Raw genomic sequence first — 15673 nt, forward strand, 5'->3', positions numbered from 1 at the left:
CATCGGGTGATATCACTCATTCAGGACTGTAGACTGAATTTGACTTTTAGGATACCGCAACCTGTAAAACTGTTTGAGTACGTCCTTAGGATGCAGCCAGTACTCAGCCTCCTGGAACTGGCCCTCACCTCCTGATATCATGATGTCACATGTTCTGGAGAAGGGTGAAAAGCAGGAGTACATTGAAGGCGGAGGGGCAGGTACAGATTACATGGGCCAAGACCTGTCTAGGGGACCCGGTGGATGTTCAGCTTGTGAGATGGAGCAGTGGTCCCCATTTGGTGTTTCATGGGAATTGTATGCAGAGTGTGGCATAACCACGCTTCCACAATTGACCACGCTCCCTATCTAGTACCGGGGCCCATCTAATGTCTTGGTGTCCCTGGGAAGAAGTGCTCTGCTATGGCTCCATTCACACTGTTAAAATAAACATTTACTATAAAACCCAAACTTACGAGCTAGCCAGGGCAGGGGAAGCAGAAGAGAGGCGATACATTACCTACTCTGGCACTTCATACCACTTATACAATGACAGGAGGTTTTATAGGTCAGTAAAACTTCATGGCAGTCATTTTCAAGCAAATTGTCAGTAAAAATATTTTCACATGATGACAACACTGATCAGACATTTTCCGGAGGAATCACCATGAATGGGAAGGGTAAATTAACAGCAGAAATACAATTTTTTCAGAATATTCATGACCATTTCATTAGCCAACATTGCTGCTATAAATTAGATAATCAATGCAAAAGCAGAAAGCGGGGTGAATAAGAAAAACACTTGGGCCAGAACTGAATGACATAATGTGGTAATCAAGGCTCCTCTGTCTTCACTATAGTAATAATTAGCAAGAGATTTTACACATCCAGCTGTATCAGCCTCTTGTGTAAATTACCCATTCGCTGGAGACACAATTTATCCACATTTTATGACTGTTTATGGCCATCACAAAATCTTCAGCTAGTTCAGCATAATTTGAAAGCAATTTCAGTCATTGAATTGGCACCAAATGTCTACCAAACAGGCGGAAATCTGCCACTGTTCTCCAATAAAACAGCAACAACATTAAGCACGCAAAGTTCCAGTACACATAAAAAGTTATTCATTTGTCAATTACAGATATAGGACAGATTTTATGGGTTGTGCATGTTAAGCAAGAGTCTGTGCAATACAGTGTTCCAGACGTATGTAACGCTAGGTGACAATTTGCACCTTTCTCAATTTGCTTAGTAAATCTTCTAGCTTCCTATATGGATTAAAGCACCAAGTACTGTACCTAAACCTCTCATCGCAGACATTTAGGGGTATATTCAATTAGGGTCGGATCCATTCTGACATGCATTTGTCGGAATGGATCCGACAACCCCTATTCAATCTCATCTCAATTCGACTTTTAAAAAGTCGAATTGAGATGAGGGACCCAGAGGAGGAGAGGGGGGGGGGGAGCCGTGGGGAGACCTGCGGGCAGACGGAGGAGAGCAGCGTTACAGTAGTGCTGCAGAAGGACATCTCACAGCCGCCCGACCTCACGGCAGTGTCCACCTGGCTCCAGCAAGCGTGACCTCACTTGCTGGAGCCGGGTGGACGTTGCCGTGAGCGGCGCGGCTGTGAGACATCCTGCTGCAGCGCTGTGCTGTAGCGCTGCTCTCCCCTGTCTGCCCGCGGCTCTCCCCCGTCTCCCTGCGGCTCCCCCCACTCTCCTCCTCTGGGTCCCACATCTCAGTCTGACATTTTTTTATGTTGGACTGAGATGGTCAGAAACGGGGGCCAAATCCTGTCGAATTTGGCTCTGTTTCACTCAAAAGTACATGAATCGGCAGCTATACCGCCGATTCACGTACTGTTCGACTTGTCGAATTCCACGACTTGTCGAATAAAAACTGATGGGATTCGACCTTAAAAAGTCGAAAACGGCCGTCTTTTCGACAGACGGCAGTTGCCGACCTAATTGAATATACCCCTTAGGCTTAGGAGTCACGTATTTTCTATTGTCGTATTATAAAACATCTTCAATCGGCACAATTTAACAAAATGGCGGTTCAGCTGAAGAATACTCACCTCCCTGGCAACACTGGCTAGCAGCGACAAGAAGATACTTGTGGCTTCGTTGGCCAGTCCAGGTCCCTTCTGCACATGTGTGACCTGAAATTGGCGGTTAACACATTTGCCCTGCACTGGATGCCCGGACTTGGGCTCCCTGTAGCAGTTTCTTCAAAAATGTCAAAAATAAAATAGAGAAGTCAGAAAAAAAAAGAGCAGCAGTACCGGTGCATTAGCTTCCTACAGTAACTGGGCCTCCCCATGTTATCACAGGAGGCAGCATAGTTTTTTTTTTAAAGCTGTGGGACTTGTTAAATGCCATTGACAAATAGACCCCAAAGTTAGACAACTCTACCTAAAACTTCTAGAATCTAGTATTGGGTGGAGCTACATTAGTACATTAGTTACAAAATGTACATACACTACATTAATTTTACTGGTCCACGATGAAATAGCGTCTGAGTTTGGTGGCCGTGCTGGATGCCGGCCGAAATCGAACGTTTTTTTTAAAGAGGCAATCATGTACAAGGTGTCGGCCGAACTCAGATGTATTTTTAAAGGGGCAATCATGTACAAGGCTAAACCATGCCTTGTACATGATTCCCCCTTTAAAAAAAAATTCCAATTGCCCCTTTAAAAAAATGAACTCGAGAGCTATTACATCCAGCCCACTGAGTTTAGTTATTTCTGATGAGAGATTCTTCCAATCAGCTAGATACATTTTTAGGCTGCAATGGTCCAGTGCTGATCTGATGTACCCCTTGGTTGATTCAAGCAGGCAAAGTTGTTGTCAAAGCCCCTCCCAGTATTCCTATTATATAGAGGGTAATACCCAGGGGAGGAGCACTGACGCCACTACCTTTTTTGATCCAGACCAGCGTTATTTGTATTCTGCTGAGCAATCTGTGACTCTTTGAAGCTGGATCAGAGATCAAGGGTACATCAGAGACAATTAAAACAGCATGTAATTGAGTGTACCCATTACTCATACACAGTAGAGGGAGCCACTCATTAGAATGCAGCCCATCTATTCACTAGGAACTGGTGACATCACTGAAGTACTTTATGTAGCTCATTGGCTGACTTGAGCTGTAGTTACATTACATGTGCAAAATTAGACTTTTCAATCATGTATTATTTTATTTTATGCAAATACTGTATGTAATATCCCATGCTGAACCGTAACAATAATCAGTATAATGATTAAGATAAATAATTTTCAATATATGGCATTTCAGTAAATGATAATAGCAAACAATAGGTGTAATATGTTTAATATAGCATCTTTGTGGTCACATGCTCCTGTGTAGTACTATGAGGAACGGCAGCCTATGAAGTCTACATCATCATGTGACTGTATTGTTCCCACATAAATATTGTTCTTGTAACCTATAAATCACACTACTTACAGAGTCCGTTTCCAATGTGAAGCCTTTTCTCATCGGGACTGTGCACTGATTTATTGTATCCACAGAACCTACAAGATAAACACACACATTCATTTCCTCAATCATGTAGGAAAACATGTTTACACTGTGATAAGATGGCAAATGTATTGTTAAGGGACAGCCACAGCAGGCAGGTGACCTCAGGCCATCAAGCAGAAAAGAGGCCAATTAAGGACTGGATAAGAAATGTAGAAATACTGCAATTTTACCACGTTCTCCAGTGTCCACTACGGTTCAAGGTCAGGGCCTTATTCTGAGTCTCTTGCTATGTCAGACGTTGTGCATATTTTTATTTTTTTTACTACATCAGGGAGGCCCACACACTGCACACCCTGCACCCATAGAATTATACTTACCGCTACGTCAGCCCGGCGCTGGCTGACAAAATCACCAGGGAAAACGGCAGCCACAGGCATTTTCCTAGTGATTCACGCATGCACAGTACAGATGTCCTCAGGATCAAGGCGCTGGCGCCATTTTCCTGGAGACCTGTGCATGCACAGTATTCTCTGGCACAATGCTAGAGTCTACTGCATTGCCAGAGAGTAGGGCCCTCTCTTCAACCACCTTATATTGCCATTTGTGTTCATACAGAGTTGCAGTCGGGATTTCATACATTTATTGGGCGTTCCTGGGGAGTAACGGGGGGGGGGTGGGGGGGTTAATCAGATGCGCGGAGATGGTCTGCAGCATCGCTGAAGTGTTTGCTTACACAGACTCACACAGGAGGCCATACTCAGACTGCCATAGGCCTGTTGCAGGTTTCGATGGTACGACTGATGGTGAGTATAAAGACGCACCAAGCACTATTTTTCTTAGTCCTTCCATATTCGTATGCATGGATGTTTATCAGGGAAGGACTTTGTAGCACCATTTGCATAAAGACATGTGACTGGCAGGAGACACAGATGCGGCGACATCTGACAGAATAAGCCCATAATGATCTCAGCAGTGGGGTCCAAAATAAAACAGCAATAATGTTTAAATGTTTATTAATTGTTCCCACTTGGTTACAATGAATAGAAATGATATTTATATTATTAACATTTCTCTAACGTCCTAAGTGGATGCTGGGGACTCCGTAAGGACCATGGGGATAGCGGCTCCGCAGGAGACTGGGCACATCTAAAGAAAGCTTTAGGACTATCTGGTGTGCACTGGCTCCTCCCCCTATGACCCTCCTCCAAGCCTCAGTTAGATCTCTGTGCCCGAACGAGAAGGGTGCACACTAGGGGCTCTCCTGAGCTTCTTAGTGAAAGTTTTAGTTTAGGTTTTTTATTTTCAGTGAGACCTGCTGGCAACAGGCTCACTGCATCGAGGGACTAAGGGGAGAAGAAGCGAACTCACCTGCGTGCAGAGTGGATTGGGCTTCTTAGGCTACTGGACATTAGCTCCAGAGGGACGATCACAGGCCCAGCTTGGATGGGTCCCAGAGCCGCGCCGCCGGCCCCCTTACAGAGCCAGAAGGCAGAAGAGGTCCGGAAAATCGGCGGCAGAAGACGTCCTGTCTTCAACAAGGTAGCGCACAGCACTGCAGCTGTGCGCCATTGCTCTCAGCACACTTCACACTCCGGTCACTGAGGGTGCAGGGCGCTGGGGGGGGGCGCCCTGAGACGCAATAAAAACACCTTGGATGGCAAAAAAATGCATCACATATAGCTCCTGGGCTATATGGATGCATTTAACCCCTGCCAGAATACATAGAAAAACGGGAGATAAGGCCACCGATAAGGGGGCGGAGCCTATCTCCTCAGCACACTGGCGCCATTTTCCCTCACAGCTCCGTTGGAGGGAAGCTCCCTGGCTCTCCCCTGCAGTCACTACACTACAGAAAGGGTTAAAAAAGAGAGGGGGCACTAATTAGGCGCAGTATTAACTATACAGCAGCTATAAGGGGAAAAACACTTATATAAGGTTATCCCTGTATATATATAGCGCTCTGGTGTGTGCTGGAAAACTCTCCCTCTGTCTCCCCAAAGGGCTAGTGGGGTCCTGTCCTCTATCAGAGCATTCCCTGTGTGTGTGCTGTATGTCGGTACTTTTGTGTCGACATGTATGAGGAGAAAAATGATGTGGAGACGGAGCAGATTGCCTGTAATAGTGATATCACCCCCTAGGGGGTCGACACCTGAGTGGATGAACTGTTGGAAGAAATTACGTGACAGTGTCAGCTCTGTATAAAAGACAGTGGTTGACATGAGACAGCCGGCTACTCAGCTTGTGCCTGTCCAGACGTCTCATAGGCCGTCAGGGGCTCTAAAGCGCCCGTTACCTCAGATGGCAGATATAGACGCCGACACGGATACTGACTCCAGTGTCGACGGTGAAGAGACATATGTGACTTCCAGTAGGGCCACACGTTACATGATTGAGGCAATGAAAAATGTTTTACACATTTCTGATAATATGAGTACCACCAAAAAGGGGTATTATGTTCGGTGAGGAAAAACTACCTGTAGTTTTCCTGAATCTGAGAAATTAAATGAGGTGTGTGATGATGCGTGGGTTTCCCCCGATAACAACTGATAATTTCTAAAATGTTATTGGCATTATATCCTTTCCCGCCAGAGGTTAGGGTGCGTTGGGAAACACCCCCTAGGGTGGATAAAGCGCTCACACGCTTGTAAGGGCTCTACCCTCTCCTGAGATGGCCGCCCTTAAGGATCCTGCTGATAGAAAGCAGGAGGGTATCCTAAAATGTATTTACACACATACTGGTGTTATACTGCGACCAGCAATCGCCTCAGCCTGGATGTGCAGTGCTGGGTTGGCGTGGTCGGATTCCCTGACTGAAAATATTGATACCCTAGATAGGGACAGTATATTTTTGCCTATAGAGCATTTAAAAGATGCATTTCTATATATGCGTGATGCACAGCGGAATATTTGCCGACTGGCATCAAGTCAAGTGCATTGTCCATTTCTACCAGTAGAGGGTTATGGACACGTCAGTGGTCAGGTGATGCGTATTCCAAACGGCATTTGGAAGTATTGCCTTATTAAGGGGAGGAGTTATTTGGGGTCGGTCTTTCAGACCTGGTGGCCACGGCAACAGCTGGGAAATCCACGTTTGTACCCCAGGTCGCCTCTCAACATGAGAAGACGCCGTATTATCAGGCGCAGTCTTTTCGTGGACAAGCGGGCAAAAGGTTCCTCATTTCTGCCCCGTGACAGAGGGAGAGGAAAAAGGCTGCAGAAATCAGCCAGTTCCCAGGAACAGAAACCCTCTCCCGCCTCTGCCAAGCCCTCAGTATACGCTGGGGCTTTACAAGCAGAATCAGGCACGGTGGGGGGCCCGTCTCAATGAATTTCAGCGCGCAGTGGGCTCACTCGCAAGTAGACCCCTGGATCCTTCAGGTGATATCTCAGGGGTACAAATTAGAATTCGAGACGTCTCCCCCTCGCCGTTTCCTAAAGTCGGCTTTACCGATGTCTCCTTCTGACAGGGAGACAGTTTTGGAAGCCATTCACATGCTGTATTCCCAGCAGGTGATAATCAAGATACCCCTCCTGCAACAGGGAACGGGGTATTATTCCACACTGTTGTGGTACCGAAGCCGGACGGCTCGGTGAGACCGATTCTAAATCAAAAATCTTTGAACACTTACATACAGAGGTTCAAATTCAAGATTGAGTCACTCAGAGCAGTGATTGCGAACCTGGAAGAAGGGGACTACATGATGTCTCGGGACATCAAGGATGCTTACCTTCATGTCAAAATTTACCCTTCTCACCAAGGGTACCTCAGGTTTATGGTACAGAACTGTCACTATCAGTTCAGACGCTGCCGTATGGATGGTCCACGGCCCCCGGGTCTTTACCAAGGTAATGGCCGAAATGATGATATTCCTTCGAAGGAAGGGAATTTTAGTTATCCCTTACTTGGACAATTCCCTGATAAGGGTAAGATCCAGGGAACAGTTGGAGGTCGGTGTAGCACTATCTCAGGTAGTGTTGCGGCAGCACGATTGGATTCTCAATATTCCAAAATCGCAGCTGGTTCCGACGACTTGTCTTCTGTTCCTAGGGATGATCCTGGACACAGTCCGGAAAAAGGTGTTTCTCCCGGAGGAGAAAGCCAGGGAGTTATCCGAGCTAGTCAGGAACCTCCTAAAACCGAGCCAAGTCTCAGTGCATCAATGCACAAGGGTTCTGGGTAAAATGGTGGCTTCCTACGAAGCAATCCCATTCGGCAGATTCCACGCAAGAACTTTCCAGTGGGACCTGCTGGACAAATGGTCCGGGTCGCATCTTCAGATGCATCAGCGGATAACCCTGTCACCAAGGACAAGGGTGTCCCTCCTGTGGTGGTTGCAGAGTGCTCATCTTCTAGAGGGCCGCAGATTCGGCATTCAGGACTGGGTCCTGGTGACCACGGATGCCAGCCTGCGAGGCTGGGGAGCAGTCACACAGGGAAGGAATATCCAGGGCTTATGGTCAAGCCTGGAGACATCACTTCACATAAATATCCTGAAGCTAAGGGACATTTACAATGCTCTAAGCTTAGCAAGACCTCTGCTTCAAGGTCAGCCGGTGTTGATCCAGTCGGACAACATCACGGCAGTCACCCACGTAAACAGACAGGGTGGCACAAGAAGCAGGAGGGCAATGGCAGAAGCTGCAAGGATTCTTCGCTGAGCGGAAAATCATGTGATAGCACTGTCGGCAGTATTCATTCCGGGAGTGGACAACTGGGAAGCAGACTTCCTCAGCACGACCTCCACCCGGGAGAGTGGGGACTTCACCCAGAAGTCTTCCACATGATTATAAACCGTTGGGAAAAACTCGACAGGTATTGCGCCAGGTCCAGGGACCCTCAGGCAATAGCTGTAGACGCTCTGGTAACACCGTGGGTGTACCAGTCAGGGTATGTGTTCCCTCCTCTGCCTCTCATACCCAAGGTACTGAGATTGATAAGATGGAGAGGAGTAAGCACTATATTCGTGGCTCCGGATTGGCCAAGAAGGACTTGGTAACCGGAACTTCAAGAGATGCTCACGGAGGATCCGTGGCCTCTACCTCTAAGAAGGGACCTGCTCCAGCAAGGACCCTGTCTGTTCCAAGACTTACCGCGGCTGCGTTTGACGGCATGGCGGTTGAACGCCGGATCCTGAAGGAAAAAAGGCATTCCGGATGAAGTCATCCCTATCCTGATCAAAGCCAGGAAGGATGTAACCGCAAAAACATTATCACCGCAATTGGCGAAAATATGTTGCGTGGTGCGAGGCCAGTAAGGCCCGACGGAGGAAATTCAACTGGGTCGATTCCTACATTTCCTGCAAACAGGAGTGTCTATGGGCCTGAAATTGGGGTCCATTAAGGTTCAAATTTCGGCCCTGTCAATTTTCTTCCAAAAAGAACTAGCTTCAGTCCCTGAAGTTCAGACGTTTGTAAAAGGGGTACTGCATATACAGCCTCCTTTTGTGCCTCCAGTGGCACTTTGGGATCTCAATGTAGTTTGGGTTCCAAAAGTCACATTGGTTTGAACCACTTAAATCTGTGGAGTTAAAATATCTCACATGGAAAGTGGTCATGCTGTTGGCCCTGGCCTGGGCCAGGCGCGTGTCAGAATTGGCGGCTTTATCCTGAAAAAGCCCTTATCTGATTTTCCATTCGGATAGGGCGGAATTGAGGACTCGTCCTCAGTTTCTCCCTAAGGTGGTTTCAGCGTTTCACCTGAACCAACCTATTTGTGGTGCCTGCGGCTACTAGGGACTTGGAGGACTCCAAGTTGCTAGACGTTGTCAGGGCCCTGAAAATATATGTTTCCAGGACGGCTGGAGTCAGGAAATCTGACTCGCTGTTTATCCTGTATGCACCCAACAAGCTGGGTGCTCCTGCTTCTAAGCAGACTATTGCTCGTTGGATTTGTAGTACAATTCAGCTTGCACATTCTGTGGCAGGCCTGCCACAGCCAAAAATCTGTAAATGCCCACTCCACAAGGAAGGTGGGCTCATCTTGGGCGGCTGCCCGAGGGGTCTCGGCTTTACAACTTTGCCGAGCAGCTACTTGGTCAGGAGCAAATACGTTTGTAAAATTCTACAAAATTGATATCCTGGCTGAGGAGGACCTGGAGTTCTCTCATTTGGTGCTGCAGAGTCATCCGCACTCTCCCGCCCGTTTGGGAGCTTTGGTATAATCCCCATGGTCCTTACGGAGTCCCCAGCATCCACTTAGGACGTTAGAGAAAATAAGAATTTACTTACCGATAATTCTATTTCTCATAGTCTGTAGTGGATGCTGGGCGCCCATCCCAAGTGCGGATTGTCTGCAATACTGGTACATAGTTATTGTTACCAAAAAATCGGGTTATTGCTGTAGTGAGCCATCTTTTCTAGAGGCTCCTCTGTTATCATGCTGTTAACTGGGTTCAGATCACAAGTTGTACGGTGTGATTGGTGTGGCTGGTATGAGTCTTACCCGGGATTCAAAATCCTTCCTTATTGTGTACGCTCGTCCGGGCACAGTATCCTAACTGAGGCTTGGAGGAGGGTCATAGGGGGAGGAGCCAGTGCACACCAGATAGTCCTAAAGCTTTCTTTAGATGTGCCCAGTCTCCTGCGGAGCCGCTATCCCCATGGTCCTTACGGAGTCCCCAGCATCCACTATGGACTATGAGAAATAGAATTATCGGTAAGTAAATTCTTATTTTTTATTGCTTCCAATGGAAACATGTCATAATAAATCAAATATTAATTATATGTACTTATGAGCTGGAGATTTCAGTCAACTTGAAGTGAATCCCACCTTTCCAGTTGTCTACAATAGGGCTTAAACTGATTTCTAATGTCCACTTTCTAAAACAAATTTAAACAATCTGACTGTATTCTGCAAAACAGTTATCTTGAGTACATACTTCCCAATTATCAGCCCAACAAATTGGCTGATTTGTCCAATAATTGTATCGTGTGTATGCAGGAGCATTAGCTAACAGCTTCTTAAGCTCCTGCAGTGGTCAGATCTGGAGGTTGGGATCTGAGGGCATAGTTATCAAAAAAAGTTACTAAAATAATGTAAAAACAGGTGTTTTCACCCCCTGTTAACATAATTTTAAGATCACAGAAATGTATCAAATAGCAATTGGAGGAGAAAATTCTCCTCCAGGCCCTTAAAATCGTTTTTTTAATTAGCAGATAACATTTTCCATACTTATAATGGAAAATGTGATCTGCCCAAATTTATTAAAATCTAACTGTGAAATAATACCACACGGAGCCCTGGGATAATAACGGCATGTTCAGATGATGTTGTTAGGTCTCCTCACCCCCGTTTCCCCTACTGTAGCTCAGCCTTCCCTGCCAGCTGGATCGTCACAGGAATGTAAAGCAATAATAAACAAGCTAAAAATTTGTAAAATAGCCTGGAGCCAAGATGGTTCACTATAGTCAGTGAGTAACACATAACATTTTACATGGAAAGAAAGTGCTGGATTTAAGTGGCCAGCCAGTTCCCTCACCAATGGACACATGAGGAATATAGGTGCATGCAATAATTAATCAAGCTTCTCAAAGGTCTCAGCAGAAATAGACAACAGATCTGCAGAGAGCTTGTGGAAGAGGTTACTGCCTATGAAGTGGGAGAATTTCATGCAGGTCCAGGGTCAGGCACCTGAAGATATAATTGCCCTATGCGTTTTAACTCTTGCATCTGTGAAAGGTTTTATGCTGTATAAAGCTGAAGGTTCTTTTATTTTTAATTTTAACAAAACCAACAAGGACCGAAAAAAGTCAATTTGCTGACGCTGGCTATTACCGCTTACGTGAATGTAAAAACTGACTTTATGTATGGCTCCCCCCTTTAGCTAGCCAGGATGCTGGAGATGTAATGAGAAATGATGTCATATATTCTCCCCATGTATAAGGGGTGATGCAAAGCCCATTCATGCTCTATAATTGTCTCTTGAGAAAAAGAAAATCAACAGCAGATAATTTATATCAAGCAATACAAAACCTAAAATAGCAATCCAGGTTGCCCTTACTGGAAGGAGTAGATCAAAGACAAAAAAAAAAAGGCCTTAAAACGCAAAATGTAGCAGTAATCTGCAGGAAAACACGTGTGCGCCGGGCTTGACAAATTTGAAGTATGAGATCTTGAACAATTTAATAGAAACACAAGGGAAACGTCAGGTCCATGTGGTTATGAAATCTAATCCTGCAGCGCTTGAAAAGACACTTGCATAGCATAGTTTACACATAATCAGCGAGCACAACCCGGGGTTCTCATAAGTGCCTAAGATGTCACACCTGGCTTTAATAGAAATAACACAGTGCATGAGATAGTAAACTTAATCAGGCGTACACAGGTCAAATCCCAGGCAATCTTATTTAATAAGGTGTGAAATATAGCTACAGAAAATAGCAATCAGTTGACAAAAGTACATAAAAAACACATGAACATTACGCTAACAGGAACAACATTTCACAATCACATATGACATAAAACAAATCAACAGTTGTTTTTTTTTGGTATTATTGAATTTGTTGTCTGGTGACTAAACATCCACATAGCGTTACAACAGGTCTGCACTGTGAATGGAGGCGGCCTGTGTCGCTGGGAGTACAGATATAATATTGCACATATATATATATATATATATATATATATCATATTTTATTCACAGCAAAAAAAAAAAATGTAAAAGAGTGAATAAAATAAATATAAAAACAGATGCTTTGTATATATGCCCAGTTGGCCTACATGGTAAATAGCTTTGCATGGCAAATAATTAACAAATGAATTATTTGATCTATACCATATTAGTAACTAAACACAAACATATGCTTCCATGCAAGCACATGTAACAAATGGTTAATATGCACTGATGTATATAACATCTAGAATATTTCCCCAAAGATGACTAGGAGCTGCCATCAGGGCTGCCATCAGAAATTGCGGGGCCTGGGACTGACAAAATAGACAGGGCCCCTCCCCCCCAAAAAAAAAAGATATTCTGCATCACCGTTCCACCCCTATGTGATGTCATACATCGTGAAGTTACATATGGGTGGAGCATTGCGGACCTACAGGAATGATTCAAAGAGAGCTGATGCACAAGGAAGGCCTGCTTTAAAAAGTCTTTGCTGCGCATCAGCTCACCGTTGTTGTACACAACTGGTGCAGCTCTCCAGGTATCGGTGGTAGGAATACGGGGTGGGCCCCTTTCTCTGTAAGGGCCCGGGACACCAGTCCCCGCAGTTTCCCCCTGATGGCTTGCCCTGGCTGCCATTACAAACTTTCTCAAAGAAAAGGTATATTGCCCTATAAGCTTTCTATAACAATGGAAACTGTCTGACATAATACAGGTTGAGTATCCCATATCCAAATTAGAGATGAGCGCCTGAAATTTTTCGGGTTTTGTGTTTTGGTTTTGGGTTCGGTTCCGCGGCCGTGTTTTGGGTTCGAACGCGTTTTGGCAAAACCTCACCGAATTTTTTTTGTCGGATTCGGGTGTGTTTTGGATTCGGGTGTTTTTTTCAAAAAACACTAAAAAACAGCTTAAATCATAGAATTTGGGGGTCATTTTGATCCCAAAGTATTATTAACCTCAAAAACCATAATTTACACTCATTTTCAGTCTATTCTGAATACCTCACACCTCACAATATTATTTTTAGTCCTAAAATTTGCACCGAGGTCGCTGTGTGAGTAAGATAAGCGACCCTAGTGGCCGACACAAACACCGGGCCCATCTAGGAGTGGCACTGCAGTGTCACGCAGGATGTCCCTTCCAAAAAACCCTCCCCAAACAGCACATGACGCAAAGAAAAAAAGAGGCGCAATGAGGTAGCTGTGTGAGTAAGATTAGCGACCCTAGTGGCCGACACAAACACCGGGCCCATCTAGGAGTGGCACTGCAGTGTCACGCAGGATGGCCCTTCCAAAAAACCCTCCCCAAACAGCACATGACGCAAAGAAAAAAAGAGGCGCAATGAGGTAGCTGTGTGAGTAAGATTAGCGACCCTAGTGGCCGACACAAACACCGGGCCCATCTAGGAGTGGCACTGCAGTGTCACGCAGGATGTCCCTTCCAAAAAACCCTCCCCAAACAGCACATGACGCAAAGAAAAAAAGAGGCGCAATGAGGTAGCTGACTGTGTGAGTAAGATTAGCGACCCTAGTGGCCGACACAAACACCGGGCCCATCTAGGAGTGGCACTGCAGTGTCACGCAGGATGTCCCTTCCAAAAAACCCTCCCCAATCAGCACATGATGCAAAGAAAAAGAAAAGAAAAAAGAGGTGCAAGATGGAATTGTCCTTGGGCCCTCCCACCCACCCTTATGTTGTATAAACAAAACAGGACATGCACACTTAAACCAACCCATCATTTCAGTGACAGGGTCTGCCACACGACTGTGACTGATATGACGGGTTGGTTTGGACCCCCCCCAAAAAAGAAGCAATTAATCTCTCCTTGCACAAACTGGCTCTACAGAGGCAAGATGTCCACCTCATCTTCACCCTCCGATATATCACCGTGTACATCCCCCTCCTCACAGATTATCAATTCGTCCCCACTGGAATCCACCATCTCAGCTCCCTGTGTACTTTGTGGAGGCAATTGCTGCTGGTCAATGTCTCCGCGGAGGAATTGATTATAATTCATTTTAATGAACATCATCTTCTCCACATTTTCTGGATGTAACCTCGTACGCCGATTGCTGACAAGGTGAGCGGCGGCACTAAACACTCTTTCGGAGTACACACTTGTGGGAGGGCAACTTAGGTAGAATAAAGCCAGTTTGTGCAAGGGCCTCCAAATTGCCTCTTTTTCCTGCCAGTATAAGTACGGACTGTGTGACGTGCCTACTTGGATGCGGTCACTCATATAATCCTCCACCATTCTATCAATGTTGAGAGAATCATATGCAGTGACAGTAGACGACATGTCCGTAATCGTTGTCAGGTCCTTCAGTCCGGACCAGATGTCAGCATCAGCAGTCGCTCCAGACTGCCCTGCATCACCGCCAGCGGGTGGGCTCGGAATTCTGAGCCTTTTCCACGCACCCCCAGTTGCGGGAGAATGTGAAGGAGGAGATGTTGACAGGTCGCGTTCCGCTTGACTTGACAATTTTGTCACCAGCAGGTCTTTCAACCCCAGCAGACTTGTGTCTGCCGGAAAGAGAGATCCAAGGTAGGCTTTAAATCTAGGATCGAGCACGGTGGCCAAAATGTAGTGCTCTGATTTCAACAGATTGACCACCCGTGAATCCTTGTTAAGCGAATTAAGGGCTGCATCCACAAGTCCCACATGCCTAGCGGAATCGCTCCCTTTTAGCTCCTTCTTCAATGCCTCCAGCTTCTTCTGCAAAAGCCTGATGAGGGGAATGACCTGACTCAGGCTGGCAGTGTCTGAACTGACTTCACGTGTGGCAAGTTCAAAGGGCATCAGAACCTTGCACAACGTTGAAATCATTCTCCACTGCACTTGAGACAGGTGCATTCCACCTCCTATATCGTGCTCAATTGTATAGGCTTGAATGGCCTTTTGCTGCTCCTCCAACCTCTGAAGCATATAGAGGGTTGAATTCCACCTCGTTACCACTTCTTGCTTCAGATGATGGCAGGGCAGGTTCAGTAGTTTTTGGTGGTGCTCCAGTCTTCTGTACGTGGTGCCTGTACGCCGAAAGTGCCCCGCAATTTTTCTGGCCACCGACAGCATCTCTTGCACGCCCCTGTCGTTTTTTAAAAAATTCTGCACCACCAAATTCAAGGTATGTGCAAAACATGGGACGTGCTGGAATTTGCCCATATTTAATGCACACACAATATTGCTGGCGTTGTCCGATGCCACAAATCCACAGGAGAGTCCAATTGGGGTAAGCCATTCCGCGATGATCTTCCTCAGTTGCCGTAAGAGGTTTTCAGCTGTGTGCGTATTCTGGAAACCGGTGATACAAAGCGTAGCCTGCCTAGGAAAGAGTTGGCGTTTGCGAGATGCTGCTACTGGTGCCGCCGCTGCTGTTCTTGCGGCGGGAGTCCATACATCTACCCAGTGGGCTGTCACAGTCATATAGTCCTGACCCTGCCCTGCTCCACTTGTCCACATGTCCGTGGTTAAGTGGACATTGGGTACAGCTGCATTTTTTAGGACACTGGTGACTCTTTTTCTGAGGTCTGTGTACATTTTCGGTATCGCCTGCCTAGAGAAATGGAACCTAGATGGTATTTGGTACCGGGGACAC

General features: G+C 46.1%; 1 protein-coding gene across 3 annotated transcripts in view; it reads right to left on the bottom strand.

The window, feature by feature from the left end:
* LOC135050119 (ephrin type-A receptor 3) overlaps positions 1–15673 on the bottom strand; it is a 232495-nt gene that overhangs the window by 84886 nt on the left and 131936 nt on the right. For all 3 annotated transcript variants that reach the window (XM_063956296.1, XM_063956297.1, XM_063956295.1), the window contains exon 6: positions 3451–3518. In XM_063956296.1, the coding sequence (XP_063812366.1) occupies positions 3451–3518 (68 nt within the window). The remainder of the gene's footprint in view (positions 1–3450; positions 3519–15673) is intronic.

Source organism: Pseudophryne corroboree, chromosome 2, assembly GCF_028390025.1.
Source record: "Pseudophryne corroboree isolate aPseCor3 chromosome 2, aPseCor3.hap2, whole genome shotgun sequence".
NCBI classification, from domain to species: Eukaryota; Metazoa; Chordata; class Amphibia; order Anura; family Myobatrachidae; genus Pseudophryne; species Pseudophryne corroboree.